The 14,826-nt window shown below is 39.5% G+C and overlaps 1 protein-coding gene across 2 annotated transcripts; it reads left to right on the forward strand.

Moving 5' to 3' along the window:
* Window positions 1-83: 83 nt before the first annotated feature.
* cchcr1 (coiled-coil alpha-helical rod protein 1) lies at window positions 84-11,754 on the forward strand. Of its 2 annotated transcripts, none has more exons than XM_044140265.1 (19): window positions 84-183; window positions 1,653-1,953; window positions 2,044-2,205; window positions 3,484-3,601; window positions 3,843-4,025; window positions 4,283-4,446; window positions 4,551-4,665; window positions 4,851-4,961; window positions 6,607-6,750; window positions 6,822-6,932; window positions 7,158-7,264; window positions 7,344-7,456; window positions 7,553-7,625; window positions 7,817-7,935; window positions 8,042-8,230; window positions 10,609-10,710; window positions 10,891-11,036; window positions 11,124-11,226; window positions 11,309-11,754. In XM_044140265.1, the coding sequence occupies exons 1-19, from the start codon at window positions 123-125 to the stop codon at window positions 11,359-11,361; spliced, it is 2,475 nt and encodes an 824-aa protein (XP_043996200.1). In that variant the 5' UTR covers window positions 84-122; the 3' UTR covers window positions 11,362-11,754. The 2 variants fall into 2 exon arrangements, with proteins under 2 accessions (XP_043996200.1, XP_043996199.1); XM_044140264.1 differs by having other exon boundaries at window positions 11,350-11,753.
* Window positions 11,755-14,826: the final 3,072 nt, after the last annotated feature.

Consider the following 14,826-nt stretch of genomic DNA (forward strand, 5'->3'; position numbering starts at 1 on the left):
TATAACTCGTTACTACGGCAACGAGGACTGATGTCACACGACGGAGAGTAAAACAGCAAGATTCGCCCGAACAACTCCAACAGTGCCCCTTTTTCTGTAGGATTTTCAGTCTCCTGTTGCACATGGAAAAGCACGTTTTCGGAAAGGAGAGGCTTATAGTGCCAACTGACTTCACTACACCAAGTATGTTCCGTATAACTTTATTTCAACTTCATATTAGATTAATCTCGGTTTAGCTTTCCCTACTAACTCCCAAGGGAAGGGTCCCATCTACCCTACATGCCTGTTTTTAATAGGTATCTCTTAAAAACATCATGTCACAGTCAGATTTTGTATTGTTTTGTTCATCAATTATTTAGTCTCGATAAAACCCACCCCAGCCTTTAAAGTGCTTCACTGCAAACATGCTTCTAGTGACATCACGTAAATAAGTCAATTGCTCAATTATTTAAAAAGAATATATATATTTTTAATATAAAATTATATATTTGCATGCTTTCACTCACATTCGTCCTTCAAAGATGTTTATTTGTACTCTGAACGACTGCTGCTGTTTGAACCAAGTGCATGAACGGTGTTTGGAATTTTAGAAAATATAACAGCTTTGAAGGTTTTAAATGTGAAAATCTCAATTTATTACTATGATGGCCTGCTTTTTCAATACAATGCCTTGAGTAGTATTTGTCTTAATTTTGCACATTTGCTCAATCATTGCTTCTGTAAATCTGTTGATCTAGCTGTCGATCTATTATTTTCTTGGCTGTTTAATCATTTAAGCTTTGGCATAGAAATGTGCCTTGTTTTACTCTGTGACAAAACTACAAGCCCCATGAAGCATCACAATAACACTGTCAATTAATCTGCTTCTGAAACGGGCTTACTGTAACGTCTGGGAGTTAAAATCGAAATGTTCCTATGTTATTCCCTATCACTTAGTCGTAAGAAAGTTTCCATTCAAGTATGTAACAAGGTTTGAATGGAAAACGGAAATTTCCATACTGAATCTACAGTTTTTTTGAACCTGCCATATATTGTTAGTGTTAAAGTTATGTGTCCTGGGTCTAAAATAATTGAAGTCACACATAAAAGCACACATTTGAGGTGGCAAAGTTAGAGTTATCATGTTTCGTTTTTCAAGTAAGCTAAATATAAATGATTAACTTATTCAGTAAATTTTCACAATTTACATAGGTCCGTCTCAGTGGTTTTAAATTAAACTTTTTGCAGAAACCTTTTACAGTAGAGCAGTTTGTGAAGAAAACAAGTTCAGACTGGAATTGGCAGATTTTATTGTCTAGAAATTTTCAGTTATCCTTTCAAGTCAAGCAGCTCTAAAAACACTTTGTTTGGTTAAATTATTCTAATATGATTGTTTTAGAAGTTCAATGTTTTGTACAGCTTCAATCGACTGTGTTGATTCCCCTTAGGATGCCATCTACTGAAATCCACACAAAGCAAAGTTAGCAGCTTTTTGTCCTGTGTACTCTTTGAAAACCCTGTTAGTTTATTCTGGTTAATGTGAGAATATGAGACAGCATCTTGAACAGCTGTGGATTTGATCAGGTTTTGCTTTGTAAAACAAGGAACACTTAGTGATGGTTTGTACTGCTCGTTAAAACATGTCTATTTATACTTTGTGTAACTTAATTTAGGGAATATTCAGGAGGATCTTGTGCCTCCGTCACATTTTGCATCGACTGTCCCATCTACTGAAGCACAGACAGCCTCAGGATCAACATCCCAACCACATCCTCCACACACGCGCTGGGTGAACCAAGCAATAACAAGAACACCACCAGGGGCTCCCAGCATTGTCAAACCATGGCTCGCCATCACACAGACCCAGCAGGAAATGTTTGAGATGAAGAAGGAAAATCAGAGAATCATGATGCTACAAGGAAACAGCAGAAGAGGAAGGATGTCTGTAGATCCCCTGTCAGATGTTGGAACTAGGTATTTCCGTTGTGTTTCTTTGAAATATTGTCAGCCATAAAATAAGCACAGGTGGGTTGGATGTTATACTCTCTGCTAATGCATTTCTAGAGAGTGGCGTGAACAGTGGTCTCGATGGGATTCGGAGTGGCTACAGGAGGCAGAGAAGCTCAAGACCGAAGCTGAGAGGTCAAAGGGTCAAGTAGAGGCCCTAAAGGAGACATCAGAGAGGTACAGGGAAGAACTGAGAGACAAGGACGTCACTTTGAGCAGGTATCGGAACAGTTCATGTTGTGCATTTAAATTTTGTCGTAGTTTACTTTTATATTTGTTCGACTTTAGGGAGAGTCAAAAGTGCCACAATTCAATTAATAAATAAAGCAATAGATTCATATGTGTCATAAAGTGTTTGTAAATAAAAGGTAATTGCAAAATAGTGTGTGAAGTTTATATTAATTTAAATGTTTATTTTAGTTGCAAATAGCAACTAAAATACTAGTAGTATCCCTAGTAAATTAAATATTTCATGCAGCACATGAACGAGCTCATTTAATCTGCCAGTCTTCCGAATTTAAAGTCAGGGGGCGGGGCTAAAACTGTTCCAATCAAGATGATTGGTCAAAAGTGAGGTTGCTATGCTGTTTAGCCAATTAGCTCCTCTGTAGTAGTTAAAATAGGTTTGTTGTGTGCTACATCCCAGTAAAAAAACTATGTCGTACAAATTGAAAAAATTATAAAATAACCAGCCACCTTTTTACATAGACCTGTTCTACTCCAGCTGTTCAGCCATTCACAAAGCACCATGGTGCTGTGCAAAACGCCATGGTGGCTCTTGTGCCGCCTTAGAGATGCAGCTCCTCCTCAGAGTCACAATTTCCAAGCTTCCGAGGTTCCGCCTCACAATGCGGTCCTCCTCTGCGACTCCCTCCATTCAGCTCCTTCAGACTGGCCAGCAGCAATTAGCAAACATCTGCTGTAACTGCACATCTGCTGAGCTAATTAGACAACATACTTCTCAGTGAAATTCTGGCAAAATCTTTTTTAAAGGATTAATAACAGAGGAGAGCTGTTGTGATGACTTCCTTAAGGCGAAGTTTCAGAAAAAGTAGGAGTTTCTTAAAGTGACAACCCCAATTTCAATGCCTCAAATTTCAAAGTCAAACTTTTTAAAAGTCGTATCAGCTTTTTAAAAAGACTGAATTTAACAGTTACTTGACTGTGCTATAAAATGGCATTATGTGTCAGAACAATACATTATACGGCCACTTTAATAAAATGGTCAGTCACTGTGTATACTTTTGACCAGCCAGTGTCTATACTTTTACATAGAGTTACAGTTACATTCAAAATTTTATTTATTCCTCACTTTAATTACATATTTAATTAAATATTGACATGTTTATTTATTCAAAATGTTATTTTAATTATTAATTGTAAAAATGATCATAATTAATCTTTTTCTTTGGATTGTGACACTTTTGAACTTGCACATTTATCAACTGTGAGCCGTAAATAAATATTTTCTTTTCAATCAACCTAATGTGGGAGCAGACAGAGGCAGGAGATGGAAATGATGCATGGAGAACTGTCAAAGGCTAAGATTGAACTCGACCGACTCAGAGAGGAGCTCCGTCTCAGCAGTAAGCAGAAGGAGGAAATGAGCTTACAGGTAATGATGTTGACTGACAAAACATTTCATTTCGACACTCCAGCAGACAACAGCCACCTGGGAGTTACGCTCATCTTGTAACACTCATCTTTGCAAGACACTGCGCTTTTAATACAGCTTTCAGTCTTACTAATAGCCTACGGTGACCTTTCATTTAGCAGGTTTTAACATGATAAGACTCAGAAATTAAGGGTGTTTTTGTTGTTTTGCTCTGTTGTTTGAGCTGACATCTCTTTTGCAGGTTGAAAAACTGCAAATAGAGTCCAGTGAGCTAAGGAGAGATGCAGAGAGGAACGAGGAGTTATCCAGGGAGCTCGCTCTTAAGGCCGAAATGAGCCGGTTGCTAGCTGAAGAGGAGGCCAAACAGCACAGTCTCAGACTGATGGAGCAAAATGAAGAATTGAAGAAGAAACATGAACTGGAGGTATGACATTAATCTTTTTTTTTTTTTGTTTAGGAAATATAAACAGTCATAATCCTAAACTTTTTATATCCAAATTGTAATGATGTTCCTTTTAGGCAAAAGCTATATGACTAGCAAATGCTCATTAGGTGGTATCAACTCAGCTGAGCTGAAACGGTGAAGCAAGTGGAGTGAAACCTTCACCTTAAGCTATTGCATCATTATTTGTTGGTGCCCTAAAATTGTCCTTGTTTGCCTCTCTCCTCTCTTTCGCTCAGCTTCAGCAGTTGAATGTATCCCATTGTGAGGACCTGGGTGCAGCCAGAAAAGCAAACAATGACCTGCAGGACAGACTTCAGGCACTGACCACTGAAGTGCTGCAGCTGAAAAATGCTCTGGTGGAGATATCTACAGAGAGAGACGGGCTGAGAGAACATTTAAGGTCCCACAATTAATTTAGAGCTAAATGGAGCAAAGCATCTGAAGCACTTTGTAGCGAGATTCCCTTGTTTTCCTCTTTGTCTGATAATGTTGCTTATATTTCAGCCAAATGGGACAAGCCTTTGAGACACAATCTGCAACACTGCACAGCCTCAGAAATTACATCGGCCAGCTCGCCCCCGAGGAAGGAGAGAGAGAGCGATTAAATGAAGCCGTTGAGGTGAAGAGAATCTAAACTACACTGATCAAATGAACCTCCGCGATGTTGCCGCGTGACACTTTTATTTTATCTTCTCACATTATTAAAAGAAGCCGTAACTAAGCAAGTGAAAACCTCATTTATGCAGCGACACTTGTATCACAATAATCCACAGCTTTTCTGTTCTAATCTTGTCTATTTTGCAGAGGCTGAGCAAAGAGAAAGTGGCTCTTGAGACGACCACAGAGCTTCTGACAGTCAGGCTTAACTCTGTGAATGAGATTCTTGCCCTCCAAGAAGAGGAGATAGTGAAAACTGTGAGTGTTTTGTTTTTTTTCCCCCTCCTCTGCACAGCAATGCAGGTCAGAAGCCTTTTAACTGAACACTATGAGCAGCATTTGCTGCATCTCCGTAGCCATCTGTAATGTTTTCAAAGAAAATCTTACTGGAACATCCAGGTGTGAAGGAAAATGTTTTAGCACCTCTGGTAAAAAGGTTAAAGATAAATGTATATATTTTGTGTGAAGTGCCACAAACAGTTGTTCTTCTAAAGCTCCCCTTCAAGCTTCAAAAAAAGATTCAGGACTCTGGATAATCTAGAGAGAATGTGCAAAGAGGAACTACTTAAAAGTTCTTTCTCTGTATTCTTCCACCTTGTTGTATTATGTTACCAATGTTTTTGTAATAAAACAAACAAAACAAAACCAACAACAAACAATTGTAGTAAATCTTTTCTTTTTATTTGTTTATTTTATTTGTTTTGTTTTTTTTGGGGGGATTTTTTTCCTGCTGAAAAAAAAAATGCTCAAATTAAAAGTTGGACTTTTCTAAAATTTCTTGGTGAGGTTAAACCGGTGATATAAAAGATGTATTTTTTTTCCAGAGCTTTTCACACAAATTTCTCAGGGGGGCCACTAAATGTGGAGGGAGGCTAAATAAATCATTAACTTGCTAATTTTTTCATTGGAGGTCACAGAGGGTTTAAGTGGGGAGAGGAACAATGTCAAACAAAAACACAAAGGCACAATTCCCTCAGCTGGCTTGAATTGTGCTGCAAAAATTAGACATATATATATATATATTTATATATATATATATATATATATATGTATATATATATATATATATAAGTTGTCTTCAACATTTTAAGTTTTGAATTCCATCATATATATATATATATATAGGTAGTTAAGCTAAACGTTGCTTTGAAAATTTCTTAATGCCTTAAAATCTTAAGTGTAAAGAAATTGTCATCTTTTAAAGAGGAAGTTGCCCTTCAGGGATGCGCTCTTGCATAATAAAGCACTGACCATAAAGTTAAATTCCTGGAAACACGTGTCAGTAGATGGATTCAGACTTCAGGGTTCCAGGAAAACCATTTATCCGCCATTATCAGTGGCCATGCTCTGCTACTTAGCTTTCATGGGAGGCCATGTTGTGGCAGAGAGCCAGGGGGGGGAGGGTTTGAGTCATGCATACATGAGGATGATTAACAGTTCTAAGACCCTCCTCCGGGCTCTTATTGGTTGTTTCTGAACAAACAGTGTATTTCTGAAGATGGCGTCTGAACCACAGAGAGGAGGCAGAGGAGCTTGATTGTTTTTTTGTTTTTCTTCACAGATTATCTGTCTCATATTAAACTGTCGGGACATAGTGACAGTTTAACCAATTTACAGCCTTAAATGACCAAAGTTTTGCTTTGAACTGGTGGAAGTTCAAGGACCTACAGCTCTGTAGTCATAGGAAAACAGTTAAATCAAATGTTAAGGTTACTTATACAACAATATAAATATCTTTACAGATGGTACCTAAATCTGTGGAGAAGTCAGTCGTTAAAACAAACTTCTGCCTTCTACTGTAAACTTCATAAATGTCCACCTTTGGAAATAAATATAACACTCTGAAATTATTGTAATTATGTTGAGCTTTGGCTATAGCTATTGATGTTTGAGTTTCTTGCAGACCTCAGGAGATCCTCTGATGAAGAGTGGATGTGGGGGCCTTCAGGTGCTTCACCTGTGGAGGGAGAAAGTATTCAAGCTGTGCGTCCAGCTTCGCTCAAAAGACATCGAGATGCAAAGAGAGAAGGACAAACTTCTCTCAGAAGTATGTAAAACTTTATCTGTCTAGTCCAGAACGTTTGAATGGGGGATAACGGGAGTTGTCGCTCGTTTCAGGTGAGATCCACGGAGCTGCAGCTCCAGCAGGAGCAGCGCCGAGCGAGCGTGCTTCAGCACAGTCTGCATGATAGAATAGCTGAGCTGGACTTGGAGAGAGTGGAAAATGAGGTGAGAACCAGAGCAGCCGATGTGTGAAACCTGATGACGCACCACACATTTGGGTCTAGTTAGGGAACGGGAAAAGGTGTGTTCATCACAAGCGCGGTCAGCATCGTGATACGTGATGCTGACCGCGCAAAAACTTTGTAAGAATGGAAGAGATCTGAAAAAAGTGACCTTAACAGATTTTTTCCTGCATATACTGTTACAGATGTGTTATTTTTTTCATTCTAGACATTAAAACAGAATCTGGCTAAGGCTCACAAAGAAAACACGAAACTGAAGTCACAGAACCTGACGGTAGAGACGGACAATAAAACACTGACAGAGGCTCTTCAGAGGTACAATGACATCATCAGGATTTCTCAAGTGTTTTTATCAAACTTAATTTTTTTAATGTAGCTAATTCCTGAATTACAGGTTCAAACAGCAATTTGAAATCAAGCTGGCAGAAGTGGAAGCAGCTAAAGCAAGGCTGAGCAGCTGTGGACTGAGACTTTGTTTTGCTAATAGGAGAGTGGAGATAATCCAAGGTAGTGATGCGCTGGAGGCGGTTGTTGATTGTTATTAGCTTTATGTGGCTGGCGTTTATGTAGAAGAGAAAGTTCATCACACGTTTTGCTTTGCAGGTTTGGTCATGAGGAGGACAGCTCTGAAGAAAGTAGAGCAAGCTTCCAAACACTTGGAACAGGATAACGACAGGTAGAATTTGAAATTTTAGTTGTTTTTTTTTTCTTGAATGTCATGGTTGTAAAGAATTGTGAAACATTGATTGTTTGTTTTTTGTTTTTTTACAAAGCAATGCAAACAGAAAGTAACTTTCTCTTAATGGTTCTTTTAGCCTAAAGTCTCTACCCCTTTTCTCGTCCGTCTTGGTTCTTGTTGCCTGGCAGCATCAGAAACTTGAAGATCGAGCACAGATCGGTGTGCGAAGAGAGAGACAAACTCGCTCAAGAGCTCCGAAGAACCCCACAGCTCATCGAGAAAGCCCTGGCCGACCTAAAAGAACAATGTGAGACCCTTTTGATAAAATGTCATTTATAATTTACTATGAGTCCATGTTTAAGCTGATGAATGTGATTTTTGTAAGATATTTTTTTTTTTCATGTCCCTCACAGATGAGAGTAAAGTGAGGCAGCAGCAGCAGGACCGGGAACACAGCTGCACGGAGGTCAGGCTGGCTGTGGCTGCTAAGGAGCAGGCTGAGCAAAGCTTGCAGGAGATCCAAGCCCAGCTGGAGGAAAGCAACGCCAGTCTGGAGAGACTCCGCTGTGAACTGCTTCGCCAGCAAGAGCAGAGCGAGCATGGTGAGGCAGCGGCTATTTTAGGATCCTTCACTGCCCTTTTTTTTCATCTCTCCCTTATTTTTCCTCCTCTGGTCGTACTTCACACTTGGGGTCACACATGTAGACCCAGGTAACCAGGAGCTGTAGTGAAACAATTTGAGGGTTTGTTACAATCTTAGTAGCACATTGGATTCAGGAAGTCAGGAATAGTTAATCTTCTTTGATTTCAGAATCAAAGAAGATTAACTATTTTTTTCTTTGTTAAGAGGCAGCTTAGAGTAGCAGCTTCTTGTAAAACAGCTGCAATGATTTGAAAAATAAGAACCAGCCCCATAAGCAAAAATAAAAATATCCACCAGTAAACATAAACTTGATAAAATGCATGTAAATTTGTTTTGTTTATAGATGCATAAAAAGAGTAAATTTGTTTTGTTTGTCGTGTTTTTTGTTTAAATTGGCCAAAACTTGCATTAAAAGGACTTTGTAGGGACTGTAGTATGCTTCCAGCAGAATATATATTCTGCTTCAATCAATCAATCTATCTATCTGTCTGTCTGTCTGTCTGTCTGAAGCTACATGTACTTACCACCATTTAAATGTTTGGTTTCTTCCTGGTTTATTTTGTACTTCAGAAGGTTGCATCAGAAGCTTGTTTCTGAATAAGTAGGACTCTTGTGGATGAGACGCAGATGTGCAGGCATGGCTGGATGACCATTTGGCAGGCAAACATGTGATGACCCACACTGCCTTAAACAGCAATCTAATGCAGTAGATGCCAAACCTACCCAACAAAACACTATACTTAAGAACATCATTATGGCTGATTCTTTTTAACATAAACACAATAAAAACCCGTCTGCTTGAGAGTTCAGAATGACGGAAAACCGAGTGAAATTCGGGTCAGTCAACCTGGAATATTGAAATGAAATATTTGTAGGAACCCAGTTTTTTTCCAGCTACAATCAGTCTAAATGAAACAATAATTATGTTTGATTGTTAATTGGGTAGCACCAGATTATTTTCTGAAATTCTGGTGCAGTGAAATTGGGTTCCTGAGTCGTACCAGCTTCTAAAGAGTCGGTCATTCTCCATTCACATAGCTGTGGGCTGCTTGTTAGCTGCTACAGCATGAATTCTCCTTGAGCTCCGGCTGAACGTCGCCACAAACATCTCTACATACGACACACTGACTCACCCTTTTGACTCTCCCTGTGTCCCAAAACAAGCGAATCCAAATGTAGGATGAATATCCTCTCACTGTGTTGCACTTTTTTTATTGCAAGCAAGTGGCCCAGAGGCTAAAGTTGGCGCTGCTTTAGGTGCGTTTTGCTTTAGTAATCACTTACATTCCTGGTTCTCTGAGGCCCTCTTCAGTTTCCACAGGGGTTCTTTAAATAATCTTTCCTGCGCTTCTCTTTCCAGTACTTATTATTGTGGGGCCAGAGCTATAATGAGTTTGAATCATTTATTGGTGGCAGTCTCAGCTCACCCTTTCAAACAGAATATGCATTAAAATACTTTGACTAATCCATTCTTTGCACGTTTATAGGCAGGCTGTTGTAAAACCAGTTATCATGGGGTCGCTGCTCTGATTTGTGCTCTCACTGCCAAATTTGTCAGTTTAAGTCAAAGGCCTGAAACGTGGCTGTACTAACAGCTTCCTAAGAAGCTCTTAGTAACTTTGAACAAAAGTGACAGTTTGAGTAAGTTTTCTGTGTATTTTTATATTTTTATGCAGATTCTGCAGTGAATGTCTCAGCAGAACGACACTAATAATGAAAGCTTTTATTTTAAGTAATTTCTTTTGTCATTAGGCCACAAACTAAATCCTTTTCTCTATGAATAGAATGTTTCATTCAATAAAATGTTTTCACAATCTTTTAGCTCTACATGCTAAATCTAATTTTAAAACCCTAATTATTCACTTTAAGTGCAGATATAAAGCTTGACAACTTGACAAAATGGTGTAAGATTTGGCAATTGGTTCCACTGTATTTTATTTGGGGTATCAGCATTAGGAGGGTGGAATGCAAATGCGCCCCACACTTGTCAGATTTTTTGCGATTTTTCTTTTCACAGTTGAGCACTGCTTTGTGAGGCTCTGTCCCCTTAGATTTCTTTTAAATGCATGGATGTTTGTGCGCTAACGATAAAAAAACGATTGGAGCAGAGACCCGAGATTCCAAGCTACACTCGTAACACGGAAGCTGACATGAATAACAGATTTTAAGGGGAAGAGGAAGGCTGGAATCACAGGGAGTCAACTGGAGACGTGCTTGCAACCCGCAGTTGGATTCATACATGAAACAGTGTTTCTTTGACCTCTTTGTTGTGGTGGTTTGGGTTGTGCTTTTTTTATTTTTATTTTTTTATTATCGTTATTATTTCTTCTCGTTCAGCCTTGCTGGAAAGAGTGTCCGAGGTCGAAAACCGATGTGGAGAGAAACTGAGAGAGATGGAGGTCCAAGTCAGTGTGGCCAGGAGAGAACACACCAAAGCAGGTATTGCACTCGGCCCCAGTGCCGCCTCAGGCCACACACATCCTCAGCGTAGGAGAAGGAAGTTAGATTTTTAATGCAGGCTGTGATATAACACGCCTGGATTTGTTTGCATAGTGTGTAGCGACGCAATATACCAGCTTGTCCCCGTGGTTTATGAGATGTCCGTGTTGTCTGTTGCAGTTATGACTTTGCGGGAGTTTCAGAGAGAGGCAGCAAGGAGACGTGATGAGACGAGAGAAACCCGACATTTGGATGTTGACAAGACGAAGCTCGAAGCATTTAATGAACAACCGAAGGGGACGGAGCAGAGCAACGACTCAGCTTCTGTAAGAAACAAACAAAACAAAAAAATTAAAAAAACCCTGTGAAATGTTTTTATTTTCGCTTCACCATATAAAATAACTTTATTCCAGTTCAGGGTTATTGAAAGATGGCCGACAGGAGTCTATAGGCACGGTCAAAACTCTCTTCCTCACCGCAATCAAGAAAACCTCCCAGGAGCCCATCTACCTACAGGTATTAATAAACGTCCTAACCCTGCATGTGTCTGACGTGTACCTTTTTTATTTTTATTTTTGAAGTTCTGACATTTACACAGGTGCTTCCGGTCTGACCAGCAGCCTGTCTGTATCTTCACAGAGCGACTGCTGAGCGTTTTGGAGGAGCTCCATACGCTCAGCGCTGCCGTGGTAAACAGCTCAGAGGACTCTGCAGAGGAGGACGGACAGAGCGACGGCGGTGTGAAACCGTCAGCAGACAGTCTGCGCAAGTAATACCTGGAGATGAGTCACTGAAGCCAAGGAGAAGGCGCATTACATTTGTACAAAAAGGTGGGAAGTGGTGTTGATGCCTCTCAAAGCCGACTGGAGCAGGTGGACGAGCCAGACTTCAGAAAACCTGTGCTCAGGGATGTAACAGCCAAGGTGTGCTGGGACTGTATAGATGTGTTTTGCTAAATTATAAATCTGTCAAAACATACTGGGTTTTTATCTACCGAATATATGTATTGAAATTCTTGTAGTTCCTTTTTCAATAAAACTATGCAAAGTATATTTTGCGATAGAGTTGTTTGTTTCTTTGAGAGTTTCCAAATAATCTAAGTGATCTTACTGTCGAAGGTAACTGTCAGAGCAAGGGTACCAAAAGGTGAAAAGCCTCATCACACCGTGGTACAATAAAACAGACATCAATAATTGGAAAAAGTAAGCAACACTGAATGTTTTCCCATAGTTTATTATAAAGAGAAGTTTTCCAAATAAAACAAGGAAGCCTGACAGCTATGCTGAAGGAGAAGCAGGGATTTCAGGTTAATGCTGGTTGTAATTCTCAGCTGCGTAATTTCTCCATGTCTGGTCTAAGAAGTTGGGTTGAAATAGAAAATCCTTTTCTTCCTGAGAAAACATCCACCGCTGACTGAAGCTCCCCAAAAGCTTTTGGGGAACTGTGAAGAACTTTTTCTAAGTAGCGTCGGCAACACGGTCATTCCATTACATGGGATGCCAAAGAAGGCCATTATTAAATTGAATCAGGAAGGGATGATTTGTCTTCATCTCATTTTTACACATCAGAAAAAAAATTTTATTTTAACAGCGGTGTGTGAAATTTTATTAGCATACTATGCAAGTCTCTTGCAACATCTGGCTGGTTTCGTTATTGCCCTGTATTTTCTGTTTTCCATCAAACCTAGAGTCTAGACTGCATATAAATTAAATGGCACCTTCTGCCACATGTCTACCGTGTCTCCTACATTGTGGTTGGAGGCAAACTGCACTTTGGACGTCTGATGGCTTTCTTATTTACAGGTCTGCGTGTCTAAGTGTCTTGTCAAAGGATTCGCCTTCCTGGTTTGTGGGACTCTGCAGCTGCTCTACAGTAATCATGGTTCTTTTAGGTGTTTCTCTGATTGTTGTTCACTTTTTCTGATCTGTCAGTGTAGGTTAAAGCCTGGGACATTTTAAAACCTAATCTCACATTAAGAAAATACCTTTTTCTTTCTCCCTGACCTGTTTGCGTTGCCCCTTGGTCTTCATCAGTAGCGGCTCTAGGGGGTGCTGCAGCTCACCTTAGATCCAACATGGCATACCGACAATTATAAATGTGATTATGAATTAAAAACAAAAAGAAAAAGACAATGGGAAACTGATGAGCCTTTGTATTTCACATCCTCTAAAAAGGCTGCTATTATGTATTTTCAAGGCACACACTGTGATTTTATAGCACAATTAATCAACTGTTACCTCCAGTTTTAAAAGTGCTGTACTTATCAAACTTGAAGAGATTTGACTTCATGATTTAACGCCTTCAAATCGCGCCTCTGTCTCTTTAAGAAGTTCCTGCTCTTTCCAACATTCTGCCTTCAGCACGTTATCATCACAATGTTTGTCCATTAAGCCATTAACAACCTGTTCTTAAGAGAAGTAACTCCTATGATAAGCTCAGCAGGCTTTCAGTTCCTTCAGGTGTTTGCTAATTGCTGATGCCTCTAGTCTGGAGGAGCTGACGGTGCGGAAAAGAAAATCAAAGCAGCACTCCTGGTATATTTTAGATGAGGAAATAGCATTATAACATGATATGAAGCTAAAACAAACTTGATTCTAAATATGATCTCCTCAACTCCCTTTTTAACCAGTGGTTGGAAGAGCTGGACTGCTTGGTCACACACACATTTTTAGACTTTCATAAGTTTATATCTGTGTGCTTGACATTTCCAGTTCATCATTGAGCTGTGAACATAGTTTCCCTTGGGAAAAAACAAAAAAACAAACAAAAAAAACTACCTGGAACAGCAACAGGGACAGCGTGACCACTGACCTTTGAAAAAAAAAATCTCCAGTCTGGTTCAAGACTGCATGTTAACGCTTTGCCCCCTCTACCACAACAGAGGGGTACGGAAAATGAAGAAATGCCCCTTCTGCTCCCCGTCATTGAGTTTTGACGTTACAGACAGTCCCGCCAACTCCTACACAGACAAACAGTTATGTCCAACTTTAACTGAACTTTGAAAGTCGGTGTACTGCAGATGTGTTCCCTAATCTGCGTTTTTGAGTGGTTGTACAGATTTGGTGCTTTTATGTGCAGTCTTTGTCCTGACCATTCATAGCAGATTTGGAAGATTTGTGAACATTTCCTAGGGAAACATATTGTGGAAAGGTGTAATGTGTGTGTGTGTGTGTGCGTGTGTGTGTGTGTGTGTGTGTGTGTATTCTTTAATACAGAGCAGTCATGTGGAATGATGATGATAAACTCCATGATAAACCAGATAATTGTGCTATTTGTCATCTTGTCATGGGTTCTAGTAAATTTCGCAGTAGTTCAAAGATTCAGGCCTCAGGTAAAGCCCACTAATAAACTCCTGACTCTTCTTCTCTGAGATAATTTGCTGGGACACTTATTACTTCGGGTGGTGATTCATCATTTCAAAGCAAAGGACAAACGCATCGCATGCAATAGTTTGGAAGAATAATGCTGTTTGAGAAACTTTGTCCTGCTTACATTTGACTTACAAGATCAGAGAGATAAAAGAGAAAACAGTGAAACAATTTTAGTCTAAACCTGTGCCAGATTATATATAATTCATTGTCACCATAATTAATATTTAACCTTTGATCATCAGGTTAATATTGTGGCTTGTGTTTAAACTCTCATCTTGCGAGCAGTGGTGTACCATACATGTCAGGCAGCCTCATAAATATCGCAGTAAGATGAATAATTCCGTGTCATATTAGCAGCTGTTCCAGCAGAGCTGCTTCAACCGTGCTGTCTGTCTTCTTATGCATCTTAAATCCAGCAGAGGGCAGTCTTGTCTAAACTGTCAGCATCAAAAACAGCCCAGCGATCTAAACTTGTTGGAAGAGTGGACTTTGGTTATTATTGATATACAATCTGAATTCCAGTGGGGCCAGTATGTTTTACTGGTTGCTATTCTTTGGGTTTTTTTTACCTGCAGCTCAACTAACGCTTTATAACTTCAAGGCTTTTATATCCACAAATTCATTATTGAGGCCTTTTGTTTCTTTGACGTGTCAACTTAATTTAGTCCCTGCTTCTGGTTTTCTGTTAAAACGTTTTTCTTTTTCTTTTTTTTAGCTATATAATAGCATTATAGTGTATAAGCGA

Source organism: Gambusia affinis, linkage group LG15, assembly GCF_019740435.1.
Source record: "Gambusia affinis linkage group LG15, SWU_Gaff_1.0, whole genome shotgun sequence".
NCBI lineage: Eukaryota > Metazoa > Chordata > Actinopteri > Cyprinodontiformes > Poeciliidae > Gambusia > Gambusia affinis.

Bases quoted from the DNA above. Each gene is read 5' to 3' on its own strand.
- cchcr1 (XM_044140264.1), top strand. From the start codon at position 123: ATGGAAAAGCACGTTTTCGGAAAGGAGAGGCTTATAGTGCCAACTGAC. The intron at 4,962-6,606 runs GTGAGTGTTTTG...AGTTTCTTGCAG, and splicing joins AAGAGGAGATAGTGAAAACT to ACCTCAGGAGATCCTCTGAT. The intron at 11,227-11,349 runs GTATTAATAAAC...GTATCTTCACAG, and splicing joins AGGAGCCCATCTACCTACAG to AGCGACTGCTGAGCGTTTTG.